At 43.7% G+C, this 15544-nt stretch overlaps 1 protein-coding gene across 3 annotated transcripts in view; it reads left to right on the plus strand.

Annotated features, from left to right (window-relative positions):
- The window catches only part of LG2H6orf106 (linkage group 2 C6orf106 homolog), a 65375-nt gene that overhangs the window by 23304 nt on the left and 26527 nt on the right, over positions 1–15544 (plus strand). For all 3 annotated transcript variants that reach the window (XM_005360372.1, XM_005360373.1, XM_026785445.1), the window contains exon 3: positions 4755–4952. In XM_005360372.1, coding sequence (XP_005360429.1) covers positions 4755–4952 — 198 coding nt within the window. The remainder of the gene's footprint in view (positions 1–4754; positions 4953–15544) is intronic.

The raw sequence follows: 15544 nt of genomic DNA on the forward strand, positions 1-15544 counted from the left end.
AGAATACACATAGACAGAATATTGTATACATAATAAATAAATATTTTAAAAAAAGAGTTACTTTCCTTTAAAAAAAAATAGAATGTGAATGGAATGACTCAGTGTTCTGAGTTTTTTCTCAGTATGTTTTACACAGTATGTAGTATTTTCTTACACTGACAATGACCAGACGCCAGTGAACCTTCTTAGAATAGAAAGAAGCGTAGTCTATTGCTACATCCAGACAATTAGATTGTATTATTACAATCTAATACTCATTTGCTGCTAGAAACTAGGCTTGTATGTAGTATTGTCTCCACCTGGAGTTCTCTGTTCTTCCACTTCCAATCTCATGAATACTCATCCTCCTCAGTAGCCAGAGAAGGTGCCTCCTTGACTAGTGCAGGTTAGTTAGAAGAACTGTCGTCATTGGCTCCCTGAAGTTCATTCCTGTGCAGCCGCAGGACTCTCAGAAATTGCACTGGGATGTCTATGAGGTATTAAGACCACTTTGAAAAATGGGGTAAGGAGTGTGGGATTTTGTTCAGAAGAGTCATTTTAATAAGACACATTGTAATTTAGCACAGTGGCACAGGTATAATCCCAGCACTCTGGGGCAGAGGCTAGAGGATCGTTGCAAGTTTGGGGCCAGTCTGGGTTATGTAATGAAATCCAGATCAACCAGAACTACAGAGTGAGACCCAGTCTCAGACAAGCATGAACACTGAAAGGTGACCGAGTAAGCACATTTTGACTTGTTGGTGCTTAAGTTGATCATAGTTCTTTGACAGTGGACCTGGTTATGGTATGGTAGATTCAGTGTCTCTTACTACCTGTTGCTTGTTAACTTTTTTTTTTTTTTTAAATATTTATTATGTATACAGTATTCTGTCTGTGTGTATGTCTGCAGGCCAGAAGAGGGCATCAGTCCTTATTACAGATGGTTGTGAGCCACCATGTGGTTGCTGGGAATTGAACTCAGGACCTTTGGAAGAGCAGGCAATGCTCTTAACCACTGAGCCGTCTCTCCAGCCCCCCTTGTTAACTTCTTCTATCCCATCTAGTGGAGATTTCTGCTTCCCAGCTGAAGATGCTTTGACATACTTAGTAGTGAAGAGAACCTGAGCTGTGGAGTGCTAGGCAGAGAGTGGCACTCCGCTGAGGCGAGTGTGTGAGTGCTCTCTATGGTGATGTGATGTGAGGTGTCATAAAGTGACTTAGGGGACCCAAGCAGACTTTTTAAAATTACTTTTTTGGACTCGGTTTCCTTTTTAGTTCTTTGTAGTTTAGTTCATTGTGATGGGGCAGCTCTGGCTAATCCCTATTTTGTGTGTTCTGTGAGCCCTGGCTCCCCAGTGGTCACAGCAGTATACTGTTGGAGGCTCTTGTGACACAGGAAAATGCTTACGCTTTCTGGTTTTTGTTTTTTCTTTAAATTCTCAGCCAAGGTTTGTTTTGGGTTTTGTTTTGATTTTTGCTTTGCTTAATTTCTATTTCACCTTGAAATTTACCTGTTTTAAATCACAGACACCTCTCTAGTTCGCCTTCATGTTTCTTCTCAAAATTAGGCAAACTTAACATTATACACTAAAAATGTTGTCAAACATACATGTGGTTTTCTGTTGGTTCATGCCCTCCCACCTTAAGGCAGAGTTTCTCAGTGTAGACCAGGCTGGCCAAGAACTCAAAGAGATCAGCCTACATCAGCCTCTGAATATTGGGATCAAAGGCGTGAGCCATCACCACCAACAAATAATACGCTTTTATTTCACTTAATTCTGTGTAGCGGGTGTGCACGAATGCCACAAGACACGTGGAGTCAGTTTTCTCCTTTCATTATGTGGCCTGGGAACTGAGCTTGGTTTTCAGGCTTGGGACAGGCACCTTTTACCCACTCGGCCATCTCACCAGCCACCTTTTCATTTGTTTTGTTAATGTATATATAGCCCTGCCTTGGCCTACTGCCCAGCTATTTATTTGGGCTTTGTTTTGAGACAGGGTTTTACTCTATAGTGCAGTATACCATCTCCCTGCCTCAGCCTCCTTAGTTTGGGTTATAGACGTGGTCTACTGCAGTCTGCTACAAGGCTATATTTAAGAGGCTGAGGAAGCTGGCTGTGGTGTTAATCCCAATACTTGGAAAACTGAAGATGGGAAGATGTTGAATACCAGGCCAGCCTGAGCAAGAGAAAGTGAGAGAGGGAGGGATAGAGAGAGGGAGGGAATCAGGCAAGGCAGAAAGATGGAGGGTAGGTAGTGTTTCAAGACAACAAAACTTGATTTGTTACAGAAGAGCTATTCTACTCTCTGTAAAACTGATGTCTGTCATTAACTCAGGAGGAGACAGCTCTGCAGATATGGGAAGTGGGGGAGGTTGTCTGTGATGTTTAAAGTAACAGGTTAGAATTCCAAAGCTGCCTTTCACCTTGACCTAAAACATGGTTGGGCTGAGTACTGTTGGCTTTCAGCACTTCTGTGTCTGAAAGTCAGTTCTTGTATCTGAATTCTTCTTAAAGTGTGACAGCAATTGCTTGAAATTTTATTCTTCAAGGTACTCTGCACAAAAAAAGTTCATTCTTTTGCAAGTTGTTGAATGCTTCCCATTGACTCGAGTACTGAGTAAGGGGTGAGTTGTTAGAGGATGCGGTATGTACTGCTTCCCCAGCATTGGCATAGAAGTAGGGAGGCTCCTGCCATTGATAGTCTCTGACTGTCATTCATCGCCTGCTTTTGGAGAACAGTGTTTACTGGGAGAGTTAATACACAGTAGTTGTTTTAGGGACTAGACTAGCACACGACGGATGAGATAACGTGATAACTGTATGCAGCTGTCCCAGTAACTTCCCTAGAGGGTTTAACTGCCATAAATTGGAAATCAGTCCTTTGATATTTAGCTGTGTAGATGGCTGAGCAGTTAAGAGCACTGTCTTTTCTTCTAGAGAACTTGGGTTCAATTCTCAGCATCTACATGGCAGCTCACACCTGTCTGTAGCTTCAGTTCCACGGGATCAAACACCCTCACACAGACACACCTGCAGGCAAAACATCAATGTACATAAAATAAAAATAAATCATTATTAAAAAAGATGTAAGAAAGACCCATGTGGCTTGGCTGGTAGAATTTACCTTGAATGCACGAGGCCTGGGTTCAGTCACCAGCACTGCATGCGCGCACACACACACACACACATACACACACACACGAAATGTAAGTAGACAGATTTTTTTTTTTTTTGTTAGCAGCTTCCAGTTTCTCAGTTTTTACAACAAGGGTTAACTACAGTTGACAGCAGTCTCTCTTGACTGTTTCGGCTGTGGTTGTCACATGAAAGCGGCTTGAGTGTGCGCACAGCTGTTTGTGAGCTTTGTGCTTCATAGAAATGAAAATGAAACTAGACGTCTGAAAGGAAGTTGAAAAAGAACAACTGTTCCCTCTCTCCCTCCGTCTTGAGACAGTCTCACCATGTAACAGGGATTGCATTGTCCTGTGGCACCACATACGCGCACACACACACACACACACACACACACACGGGGGGGGGGGGAGGTGGAGATTTTCTTCTTCAGATCGTTGAAATACTTTATCCCTTCTTTTCACTCTGGTTACAGAGAGGACATTTCCCTGGGCTCATTTATCACAGTTTAGCATTGTCAGGTGTAGGAAGGAACTTCTGTCTGTCTCCATGGAGCAGCCTCCACACACCAGCATTATTGGGGAACCTCCAAGGGGTTTGTCTTCTGCAGTGACATATGCGTGTTCCTTGCATCTCCAGACAACTATAGCCACAGAGCTATGGCCATGTCCAGGCTTTCTAGAGCTATTGGATGACTTCCTTTCGGCTGGCCGGCCAGCCGGCCTGCCTGCCTGCCTTCCTGCCTTCCTTCCTTCCTCCAAGATTTATTTATTTATTTTAAGAATGTGAGTGCTCTATCTGCATGTACAACTTGATGGCAGGATTTATGCCAGAAGAGGGCATTTGATCCCCATAAAAATGGCTGTGAGCCACCATGTGGTTGCTGGGAATTGAACTCAGGACCTCTGGGCAATGCTCTTAACCTTTGGGTCATCTCTTCAGCCCCTCTTTGATTTTTCTGATGTTATTATGCAGGGTTGTAGGTTTTTTTTTGTTGTTGTTGTTTATTTTAAATGTGATATTCAGTGATAATTGAGCATTACTGCCTTAATCATATATGGAACTTAATTTCCAAAATCATAAAGCACATATGAGTTATCCTTTTGTTCTAGAAAAACCTGTTCATGTATATGAGATAACCAAACAATAGTAGCAGGTCTCTAGACCAGTGGTCCTCAACCTTCCTTTCAGAGACCCTTAATTTTGATACTGTTTTGAATTGTAATGTAAATACCTTATATTTCAGATGGTCTTAGGCAACCCCTGTGAAAGGGTTGTTTAACTCCCAGGTTGAGAAACGCTCTGTGTGTGTGTGTGTGTGTGTGCGCGCGCGCGCGCGCGCGCGCGCGCACATCTGTGGCTGCCAAGGACAACTTAAGGGAGTTGAATTTCTCCTCCTGTTGTGTGAATCTGAGGTCAGATTGAGTTCACTCAGCTTTGCATAAGTACCTTTTGCCCACTGCCCTGCTCCTCCACCTTCAGTCCTCTTTGCTGAGTGGTATGAAACATTGTGTTGCTCAGCAGTGTGTGGGCAGATGTGCACGTTCATGTGAAGAGGCCTCTTCCTCAGCTCATTAAGAAACTCCAGCACAGGACTGCTGATTTCCTAACATTCTTTTTTTTTCTTTTGCTTGAACTCAGGGTCAGAGGCCTGGCCTCCAGGGGTTTGTCTTAAATATGTCGGGGGAGACCAGTTTGGACATGTGAACATGGTGATGGTGAGATCTCTAGAACCCCAAGAGATTGCAGATGTCAGTGTCCAGATGTGCAGTCCCAGCAGAGCAGGAATGTATCAGGGACAGTGGCGGATGTGCACTGCTACAGGACTCTACTATGGAGGTGAGTATGTCCTCATTCAGACCAGGGCAAATGAATTAGGCAGCACCTGGCAAGCTTCACGTTGTTGCTTACAGAACTAATGAATGTGTAACAATAGCACTGTGGCCTCTCGTTACCCATGCGGGTAAATGACGTGACGTTATTGACACATTGGTCCAGTCTAGTACACTTCCTTTTACCTTAGAAATTTAAACTTCAGTGGAGTATATGAGCTACACTTGCATTGTAAATAACCATTTACTGGGGATGCTGACTTCACTGTTTAATCCCATAGTGCTGTCAGAATACTGGCTGCAGGCCTCGTGACCACCTCATGACCTCGTGATCGTGATGTAGATCAAAGAGTGTACAAAATGTGGGTGTTCTTCTAGTCCCAGGGACTTGACCTACTGCTGACACCTCTTAGCCCTCCCCTTATTGCCTCACTTTTTAGACAGGGATGCATACTCTACATTTTCCAGTTGCTCTCCAACCCTGTGCGCACTCCATAGTAAGTTGTTAATAGCAACTGCCCAACCAGTTGCCTAATCGTAGCCATCAGTCTGCACACTGCCTTACCCTAGTGTCCTTGGGTACCTCACTGCAGATGTTTCTTGAAAGATAGTGTCCTGTTTCTCCTCCTCTGCTTAGTTGCGTCTTTACCCCGAAATTACTGCCTTGTGAGCTGGATCCATTTGGGCCTGCTGACCTCATGCACCTTGTGGCATCAGCTCCTCCCAGTTGTCTGCCCAGGATGTTCACATTCACCTCTGTGGCCAGGGCCTGTTTTCTGAGCTTCAGGTTGTAACTGATTATGGACAGAACACCTGGTTATTTTGTCGATTCAGATTTAAAAATGTCCCGCCAGCAATATTCTGTGGAAATAAATCAAATATCCTGGATTGGACATTTGTTCTCTCCACCTTTCTTAATTACAAACCGATTCCTACTGGTTCCTCTGTATCCTGTGCCTTTGAGGGAGTTCTTGACTGGCCTGGAAGGTAGTGGGACCTTTGGAGTTACATCAGTCATCCTGGTGGTCATGGTCTCTTTGTCAGCCCAGGGAAACAGGTGTTTTTACAGACTGAAAGATGTTAGTGGTAGAAAGAATGTTTTATCGTGTTCCATGACATCATTGCTCTGCCTGGGCCTCCTGTAATGCAACCAAATGCCTTGGCAGAAGATGAAAACTTACCTTACAGCCTGACCGACTCCCCACCGCAGTCCCCAAAGATGTCCCTGAAGATGCCCTGCGGTTGCTTTTCTGTGTCCTCACTCGTGTTCTTGTTTGAAATCTTTCTTTCCACCGGATTTCTGCGCACAGTCACGGCCTAATACCACCACTGTCCATTATTGCATGCCTCTTTCCACTTTCCCTACTGCCCCAGGAAAATTCACTGGTCCCTTCCCCGTCACTCCCACCTATATTGTATCATTTCTGTGAATAGGTGTTTTCATGCAGTGCCTTTTGGAGACCAGAAGAGGGCATTGGATCCCAGGAACTGCAGTTAGGGGTGGTAGTGAGCCACCAGGCCAGTACCTTTGAGACAGGGTATGGTTTGCACAAAGCTATTCTGAGATCCCTATGTAGGTAAGAGTGACCAATGACTTTCTGAGCCTTCTTGCCCCCAGCTCCCAAAGACTGTGATGACAAGCATGTGGTACCACCTCTGCTAAATTCTGTCTTTCCATTTCTCCTTCTCTTCCCTGTGTTGGGGATAAAACTTCATCTCTTCCCTCAACCCTGTCTTTTTTAGTTCAGGTCTCAGGCTATTATAATTCTGCATATAACCCAGGCTGGCACTAAACTCTTTTTTAAAAAGATACTTAAATTTTTGTTTTGGTTTTGGTTTTTGAGACAGGGTTTCTCCGTCTAGGCTGACTGTCCTGAAATTCTCTCCGTAGACCAGGATGGCCTCGAGCTCACAGAGATCACCTGCCTCTGCCTCCTGAGTACTGGGATTCAAGGCAGGCACCACCACCGCCTGATTAAAAAGATATTTGTTGCAAGGAGCCTGCTTGTTCATCCCAGCCACTTAGTCTCGAACTAATCACACAAGAACTGTATTAATTAAATCATTGCTTGACCCATTAGCTTTAGCTTCTTATTGGCTAACTTTTACATCTTAATTTAACCCATCACTCTTAACCTTTGTATTGCCACGTGGCAGTGGCTTACCGGCAAAGATTTGGAATGTCTGACTCTGGTGGAGGCTCCATGGCTTCCTTCTCCCAGCATTTAGTCGAGTTTTTACTGCATAATTCTGTTCTTCCCTGGCACAAGCTCAAAACAGTTCTTTATTCATTAACCAATAAAAGCAACACATAGACAGAAGGACCTCCCAGACCAGATATTTACTTCTTTGTTTGTTTTTTTCAAGATAGGGTTTCTCTATAACTTTAGAGCCTGTCCTGGAAGTAGCTCTTGTAGACTAGGCTCGCCTCAAATTCACAGAGATCTGCCTGCCTCTGCCTCCCGAGTGCAACACCACCTCCCGGTGTAAAGATACGTATGTGTGCTTGAGTGTGTGTCTATATGAGAGAGAGAGTGTGTGTGTGTGTAGGAGATAGATACCATGTGCATGCAACAGCCCTTTTAGGTTAAAAAGAGTTGTCAGGTCCCCTGGGATGGTTGTGAATGTCATTGTGGGTGCTTGGAAACCCAAATCCTCTGTAAAAGCAACACACACTCTTGTTTTGTTTTGCAGCAGGATTTCTCAATGTAGCCCAGGCTTGCCTTGGCTTGTAGTAATCCTTCTACTTGTACCTTGCAAATACTGCAGTTTCAAGTGTGTGTTGCCACGCCTGCTGTATGCTTGGTTTGTTTTGTCTTGTTTTCCTCGAACATGCTGCAGCTTAGTGAAGTTTAAAACAAATATCTCTGTTCTTAGATGAGAACTAGTAATGTCAGTAGCTGTGGTGTTGACTTACTGTGTTGCTTTGACATAAGCATTTTTCTCACTGTTTCAGAGGGTGCCAGTAGGGTGGGTCATGGTAGAGAAGGCATGACAGCTAGGCCATTCTTCCATGCATATCTTGGCTCATCAGGACAGAGATGAGCCAGACTGATCCTCAAAGGCCCACTCTTAGTGGTTTATGTGCTGGTGTGTGTGCCACTACCATGCCTTCTTCCAGTTCTCCCGTCCTGTAACACCTCTATTAGTCATGTGGGGTGACCCTCCACTTTCTCTTCCCTCACCCGGAATTCAGATGGCCATGGTTTGAAAGAAACCTGCATCTACACAGCTGTCTGAATATCCAGTCTCCAGCTACCTACTGTTGTACTTGGCACCTCTTCTGGCTCTTTTGCCCCTTTTCTCACTGTGTAGCTCAGGTTAACTTGAAATTCTTCCAGTCTTCCTACTGAGTTCTGGCATTATGTGTGGGCTACCATCCTAGTGCTGGGTTAATGTGTAGGCAGCTGTTCTAGGTTCCTTTTTCACTTGTTAACCCTCCTTTAGAGCATTCTTCATTTTAAGCTAGTGGGATGGCTCAGTGGGGAAAGTGCTTGCACCCAGGAGCTGATTTTTATACCCATAAGTGACACCCACATGCGAAGGAAGGAACCAACTATTAGAAGTAGTCCTTTGACCTCCATGTGCATGCTGCATGGCATGTGTACACCACACACATACACTAAATAAGTACAATTATTTTCATTCTTTTTAGAAAAAGAATACATGCATTCTTTTTGGTTCAGTTGCTTTTTTGAGACAGAATCTCAGTGTGTAGCCTTGATTCTCCTGGAACTCACTATGTAGACCAGGCTGGCCCTGAATTCACAAGTAGTCCAGCCTCCCTTATCTTGGTGTGCGCCACTGCACGGCCACACACACACACACACACACACACACACCTTAAAATTTATTTTTTATGTAGATGAGTGTTTTGCTTGCATGTTTATGTACTGTGTGTATGCCTGGTACTCTGAGAGGCCAGAAGACATCATATCTCCATGGAACTAAAGTTAAAGGTGGTTGTGAGCTTGAATGTGGTGCTGGGGACTGAACCCAGGTCCTCTGTATAAGCAGCCAGTGTTCTTAACCTCTGAGCTGTCTCTTCAGACTCTAAAAAATTCTGTTTACTGTTCTTCAGATGTCAGTTTCCAATATCAGGTAGAAGCAACTCTTGAATTAAAAACACATAGTTTGAGCCGGGTGGTGGTGGCGCACGCCTTTAATCCTGGCACTTGGGAGGCAGAGGCAGGCGGATCTTTGTGAGTTCGAGACCAGCCTAGTCTACAAGAGCTAGTTCCAGGACAGGCTCCAAAACCACAGAGAAACCCTGTCTCGAAAAACCAAAAAAAAAAAACAAAAAAACCATAGTTTGGTTTTTGGTAGAAATAATACTGTAAACTGATGCAGGCTGTGTGAAAAGTGTTTTAGAAGAGACATTTAAAGTTATAAGTGAAATTTAAAATTTTCAAGTTTTTCTGAGGTTGGGTTTTGCGGATTCAGAGAAGGAAGCCTGCCTCCAGGTGTGCTGTCACCAAGTGGTTAAGGCAGGTCAGATCTGCTAAGTCAGAGGCAGTGTGAAATGGTCGTCCTCTTCAGAGAGTAAAGGGAGGCTTTGGAGGGAGGAAAGGATGCAGTTATATTACAGTCTCAAAAATAACGTATATTTAAAGTTAAAAAAGAATCACTGCATTTCTCAGACAAACGGTCATCCGGAAATGTAGATGGATATGTTCTGAACTCTGTGACTGTGATGTGGAGATGCTGACGGATATGTTCTGAACTCTGTGATTGTGATGTGGAGATGCAGATCGATATGTTCTGAACCTCGTGACTGTGATGTAGAGATGTAGATGATATGTTCTGAACTCTGACTGTGATGTGGAGATGCAGATGGATATGTTCTGAACCTCCGTGACTGTGATGTGGAGATGTAGATGATATGTTCTGAACTCTGTGACTGTTATGTAGAGATGTAGATGAATAAGTTCTGAACCTCCATGACTATGGAAAGGCAAGTCATATGAAGCAGTGACTTTTGTATGGGACAGTGACTAGCCACATATTTGTGTGCCTGACTTTGAATACTTGAGAGCCTCACTATTGCTGCGCTGAGCAGCCTCAACTGCTTCTGAAAGCATCATTTCCTTTGTGATCGCCCCACTACACCACAGTCCCCACCCACAGAGGATTTGGTAGAAGGGCTGTGATGTTTTGAGTTTGTGGGGTTGTTTGTTTGTTTTTGTTGTTTGAAACAAGATTATTCTGTTTTGTAGCTTTCCTGGAGCTCACTGTCTAGACCAAACTGGCCTCAAACTCAGAGAGAAGAATCTCCCAAATACTGGGATTAACAGTGTGCCGTTGTCCTAGTCCCCCATGATGGGATTTGAAAGCAGCACCGTCACCCCTGTTGTGGCAGAGTCACTAGTGGAACACTAGAGTTCAGGGTTCTGAATTTAAGTTAGTGGTGGATTCTTTTAACTTACAAGCTGTTTATACCTGTGGGGTTTTGTTTGCTTGTTTGTTACACAGGTCTTATTTTGTAGCCCTGGACTCCTGGACCTCACCATGTTAATCAGGAGCCTTAAGCTAACAGGCAGCTGCCATCCGGCTAACTGAACACATTGAATGTATGATGCATCCTCATTTCAGAAACTCTTATAGGTGGGAAGAATTCAAACTTAAATGCATACAAAGTTTTGTTGAATTATTTTACAGTGGGAATTTCTAGTAAATATCCTTGTATATTCTTATCCCAGATCAGACAGTCATCCTGAGGCTGTCAGAATTGCTTTGCCTTCAGTCTTGGTTTGACTTGTCTGAGTCAGTATATGGGGCTTTTGAACTTGATCTGAGATCTTGGTCTGCAGTGTGTAGTGAGGCGCAGCGGGCCGCTTCCCGCCTCCCAGCTCCCAGCCACCGGCTAGCTTTACCCAAAATAATTACACGGAAACTGTATTCTTTTAAACACACCTTGGGCGCCAGATGAAGGCATAAGTCACAAACAATCCCACACCAGTTTGGAATTACGATTAATAGAATGGTTACTTATTTAAAGGGGAAAAACTTACAGATCACCATCCCAGACAACAGCCCTCTGCACAATCAGGAAAGGAAGCTAGTCTCCCGGAAGCAGAGCGGGAAGCCAGAGAGAGAAGTGGCCCCCTTTTTAAAGGGATAGAGACCACGCCCCAATGGGCTGGTATCTCAGCGGCTATTGGCTGAAGGAGCGGAAGGAGCAACAGCAGTGTAAATTCCTGCTTAGAATGTAACCGTTACTGGTTAGAGAGCTCCACCAGCCTTTAGGTTAAAGGTGGGTCACTGAGGGAAGGCTGGTAGTCTTTCCTGTCATGGTGGTTGACACCAGCCATATATACTCCCGGGGATTTCAGTTAGAAATCAGTTAATTCCCTGCTTGTCTTTTTTTGTTTGTTTATTTGAGTTTTTGAGACAGGGCCTTTCTATGTAGCTCTGGCTCTCCTGGAACCTAGTATGTAGACCAGGCTGACCTCAAAGGCATAAAGATCTGCCTGCCTTTGCTGGGATTAGAGGCATGCACCATACCTAGCTTAGCTATCTTGAGCTCTGTTTTTCTCTTTTTGTCTTGAAAGAACTTGTGCTTTCAAGTTATGCAAAAGGAATGCCAAGATGAAGCTCTGACCCTCGCAGGAAGGCCGTGCCCACATCATTGTCCGGCTGCTTGTGGACTGACGTGGTCTAGGAGACTGTAATTAAAGTATTGCTACAGTAGCACTTACGTCAGTTTTCCTCTTTCCATCTCTCTTTTATATTTATACATTAGAAGTGTTTACTAAAAGAGATCTTTTACTTGATGGTTTTTTATATTTAATTTTTTAAAATTTATTTTGTATATAATGTTCTGCCTGTATGTGTGCCTTCAGGTCAGGCCAGAAGAGGGTACCAGACCTCATTACAGATGGTTGTGAGCCACCATGTGGTTGCTGGGAATTGAACTCCAGTCCTTTGGAAAAGCAGCCGGTGCTCTTAACCTCTGAGCCATCTCTCTAGCCCCAACTTGAGATTTTTTTAAATGTTCTTCTGAACTGGTGAGATGGCCCCTTAAGTAAAGGTCTTTATCACCAAGCCTAATAACCTGAGTTCCATTTCCTGGATCCTCCATGGAAAGAGAGCTGTTCTGCAAGTTGTCCTCTGACCTCCACATGCACACCGTGGCATGCGTGCATCTTACACACACATAATAAATGAATTTTAAGATGTCATTTAAAACATTCTTAAGAATGCATTCTGTTAATTTCTTTTTTTTTAATTTATTTGTGTATTTATTATGTATACAATATTCTGTCTGTATGCCTGAAGGCCAGAAGAGGGCGCCAGACCTCTTTACACATGGTTTTGAGCCACCATCTGGTTGCTGGGAATTGAACTCAGGACCTTTTGAAGAGCAGGCAATGTTCTTAACCACTGAGCCATCTCTCCAGCCCCCTCTTTTTTTAAAAAAAAATATTGTATTTATTATGTATACAATATTCTGTCTGTGTGTATGCCTGCAGGCCAGAAGAGGGCACCAGACCTCATTACAGATGGTTGTGAGCCACCATGTGGTTGCTGGGAATTGAACTCAGGACCTTTGGTAGAGCAGACAATGCTCTTAACCTCTGAGCCATCTCTCCAGCCCGCATTCTGTTAATTTCAACATGGTATCATTTCACTATGTGTCCAGCTAATGGTTTGGTGTGTAGGACAGAGCCCCTCCTTATACATTCTACCAATTTTTTTTTTTTTTTTTTGGTGAGGAGCATAGTCTCTGGGAGTTCATTTTCTGCTTGGTGCAAGGCACAGTTCTGAGGTCAAGATAGCTCAGTGTAACCAGGTGGTGGTGGCATACACCTTTAATCCCAGCACTTAGGAGGCAGAGGCAGGCGGATCTCTGTGAGTTTGAGGCCAGCTTGGTCTACCAGCTAGTTCCAGGACAGGCTCCAAAGCTACACAGAGAAACCTTGTCTTGAAAAACCAAACCAAAACAACCTCCACCACCACCAAAAACAAAAACAACAACAACAACAACAAAAAAAAAAAAACAGCCTTGTAGCCATGACTGAGAGAGAATGGATTCCTAGAGAAGAAGCAGGTCCACCATTGTCTGTTGTGGGTCTTGGGAATACAGGATGGTGGAACATAGCACTCACAGAATACTTAGAGCCTCCACAGGAGCTGTGACTGGATAAAGTGTCCAGGCATGGTAAAAGAATGGCTGCTAAGCCTCATACCTTGTGGGCTGCAGTGTGTGGTGGGGTAGGAGGCCTGAGAGTCCCAGGATAGGCCCTAAACGGATGCTTCTCAGAAGATTCACATACCTGTACCAATTATTGGTTTTGGGTTTAGGGGTTTGTTTTTGGCTGGCCTGGAACTCAGTATGTAGACTGGACTGACCTCAAACTGACACAGATTCACCTGATTCCCAAGTGCTGGGATTAAATGCATGTGCCACCATGGCTAGCTGTCCCAAATTTTTCTGTCTGTCTGTCTGTCTGTCTGTCTGTCTGTCTATTTTGTATGCATTGGTGTGAAGGTGTCCAATTCCCTGGAACTGGAGTTACAGACAGTTGTGAGCTGACATATGGTTGCTGGGAACTGAACCTGGGTCCTCTTGAAGAGCAGCTGGTGTTCTTAACTGTCTGTGGAGCCACCTCTCCAGCTTGCCATCCCAGTTTTTGATTTAGGGACCTTGGGCTGGCAAGATGGCTCTGCAGATAAAGGTGCTTGCCACCAAGCCTAAGGATCTGATTCAGTCAGCAGGACTCACAGTGGAGGAAGTTATCTGATTCTCACGTGGATGCCATGCCACATGCGTCCATACATGCACACATACACAAATAGGTAAATGTAATAAATAGTTAATAATACGATTTAAAGGAAAATATATAGAGCTCTTAATATTTTTCTTCTACAGAACTTGCAAATTAAACAATTTGGCCTGGAGTTTTTTAGGTTTTCATTTGTCGGTTGAATTTATTTTCCTAGATGATGTCATTTGTTCTGTGTGACTGGCAGTCTGCAGGCACTAGTCCTCGGCTGCGTGTCAGTTCGTGTGCGGCCCTGTGTCTGAGAAATCCCCTTTCTTCCTTGGGACTGTCAGTTTCCCTTCTTAACCTTCTCTTGATAAGCTTGTCGATCTTATTGGCCTTATCAAAGTCAGCAGCTGGTTTTGTTCATTTTTCCATATTGTTTTCAGTTTTGTAGATGTCTCTGTTGATTTTATTTTCAGATAGGGTTTTATATATGTAACCTGGTTGGCCTTGAATTCACTGTGAATCAAGACTAACTTTTAATACTGATGCTCCAAGGTATTTGAATTACAAGGATGTGGCTCAAGTAGTTTAATGTGTTTATACTCTTCATTTTCCTACTTGGTTTATTTTGTTCATTGCTAGTTTCTAGAAAGTGTAAGTCCTGGAATCGAGAAGTCTGTATAATGTAGTTGTTTAGTACTATTCTCTCTGAGTGCTGTGTTAGGTACATCCTACAACTTTCAAAATACTGGGTTTTCATTCTTATTCAAGTCAGAAGTATTCTCATTTCCCTAGAGGCTTCCTGTTTGACTCACAGGTTATATAAAAATGTGTTGTGTAATTCCCGCATTAGAAATGTTCCTGTTACCTTGTTCAGAGGCCTCCAGTTGAATTCCTCTGTGGCCAGAGACCAAGCTGTTGTCCTCTTTTTTTAAATTGTTGCTGCCTTTAATCCACCACTGTTGGAATCAGTGGCTATCTGCAGCGGTTGAGCGAATTCTGTTTCCTCAGGCACCAACCCTTTAGCTCTACTAAGGGAACTTATCTAAATCTGTCCCCCAAAGAACTCTAGACTCAGCCAGGCATTGGTGGCACACACCTTTAATCCCAGCACTCGGGAGGCAGAGGCAGGCGGATCTCTGTGAGTTTGAGGCCAGCCTGGTCTACAAGAGCTAGTTCCAGGACAGGCTACAAAGAAACCCTGTCTCGAAAAACAAGCTCTAATCTTAAAGGTTGAGGTGGAATTCTGCTCCTCAGAAAGGCTGGATAACAAGCAAGTCACTCAGCTCCTTTCCTGCATTTGTCCAGAAGCCTTTGTACTTCTCCTCACCCCACCCACCCCAACACCCCTTAAAAACCCTTCTCTACCACTTCCTGTCAGCTAGTTGCTGACGCAACCTCCTGTCCATAGGTGAATTTATTTAATCAGACATATCTTTGTTTCATTAAACAAATGTTCCAGAGCATAAACAATAGTAATACACCTTAAAAATAATAATTTTTTAAAAAGATTTGTTATGTATACAGTGTTCTGCCTGCATGTATCCTTGCCAGCCAGAAGAGGGCACCAGACCTCATTATAGATGGTTGTGAGCCACCATATAGTTGCCGGAATTAAACTCAGGACCTCTGGAAGAACAGCCAGCGCTCTTAACCTTGGAGCCATCTCTCTAGCCCTTAAAATAATATTCTATAACACCAAAAAATTTCAAGTCATGCTTTGTCAGCTGCCCATTTGTTATGTTACTTTTCACCCTTGTTTGCAATTTGGTACATTGTAAATAACTAGTTGTTCTTTAGCATATTTAGAATAGAGAGGTGTTGTAGTTTATGTGGGGATCTGTTCCTGGCCTCACTAGCTGCTTTTTGGGTTTCTCTTCTTTTTTTT

This window comes from Microtus ochrogaster, linkage group LG2 (genome assembly GCF_000317375.1).
Source record: "Microtus ochrogaster isolate Prairie Vole_2 linkage group LG2, MicOch1.0, whole genome shotgun sequence".
In the NCBI taxonomy this organism is placed as follows: domain Eukaryota; kingdom Metazoa; phylum Chordata; class Mammalia; order Rodentia; family Cricetidae; genus Microtus; species Microtus ochrogaster.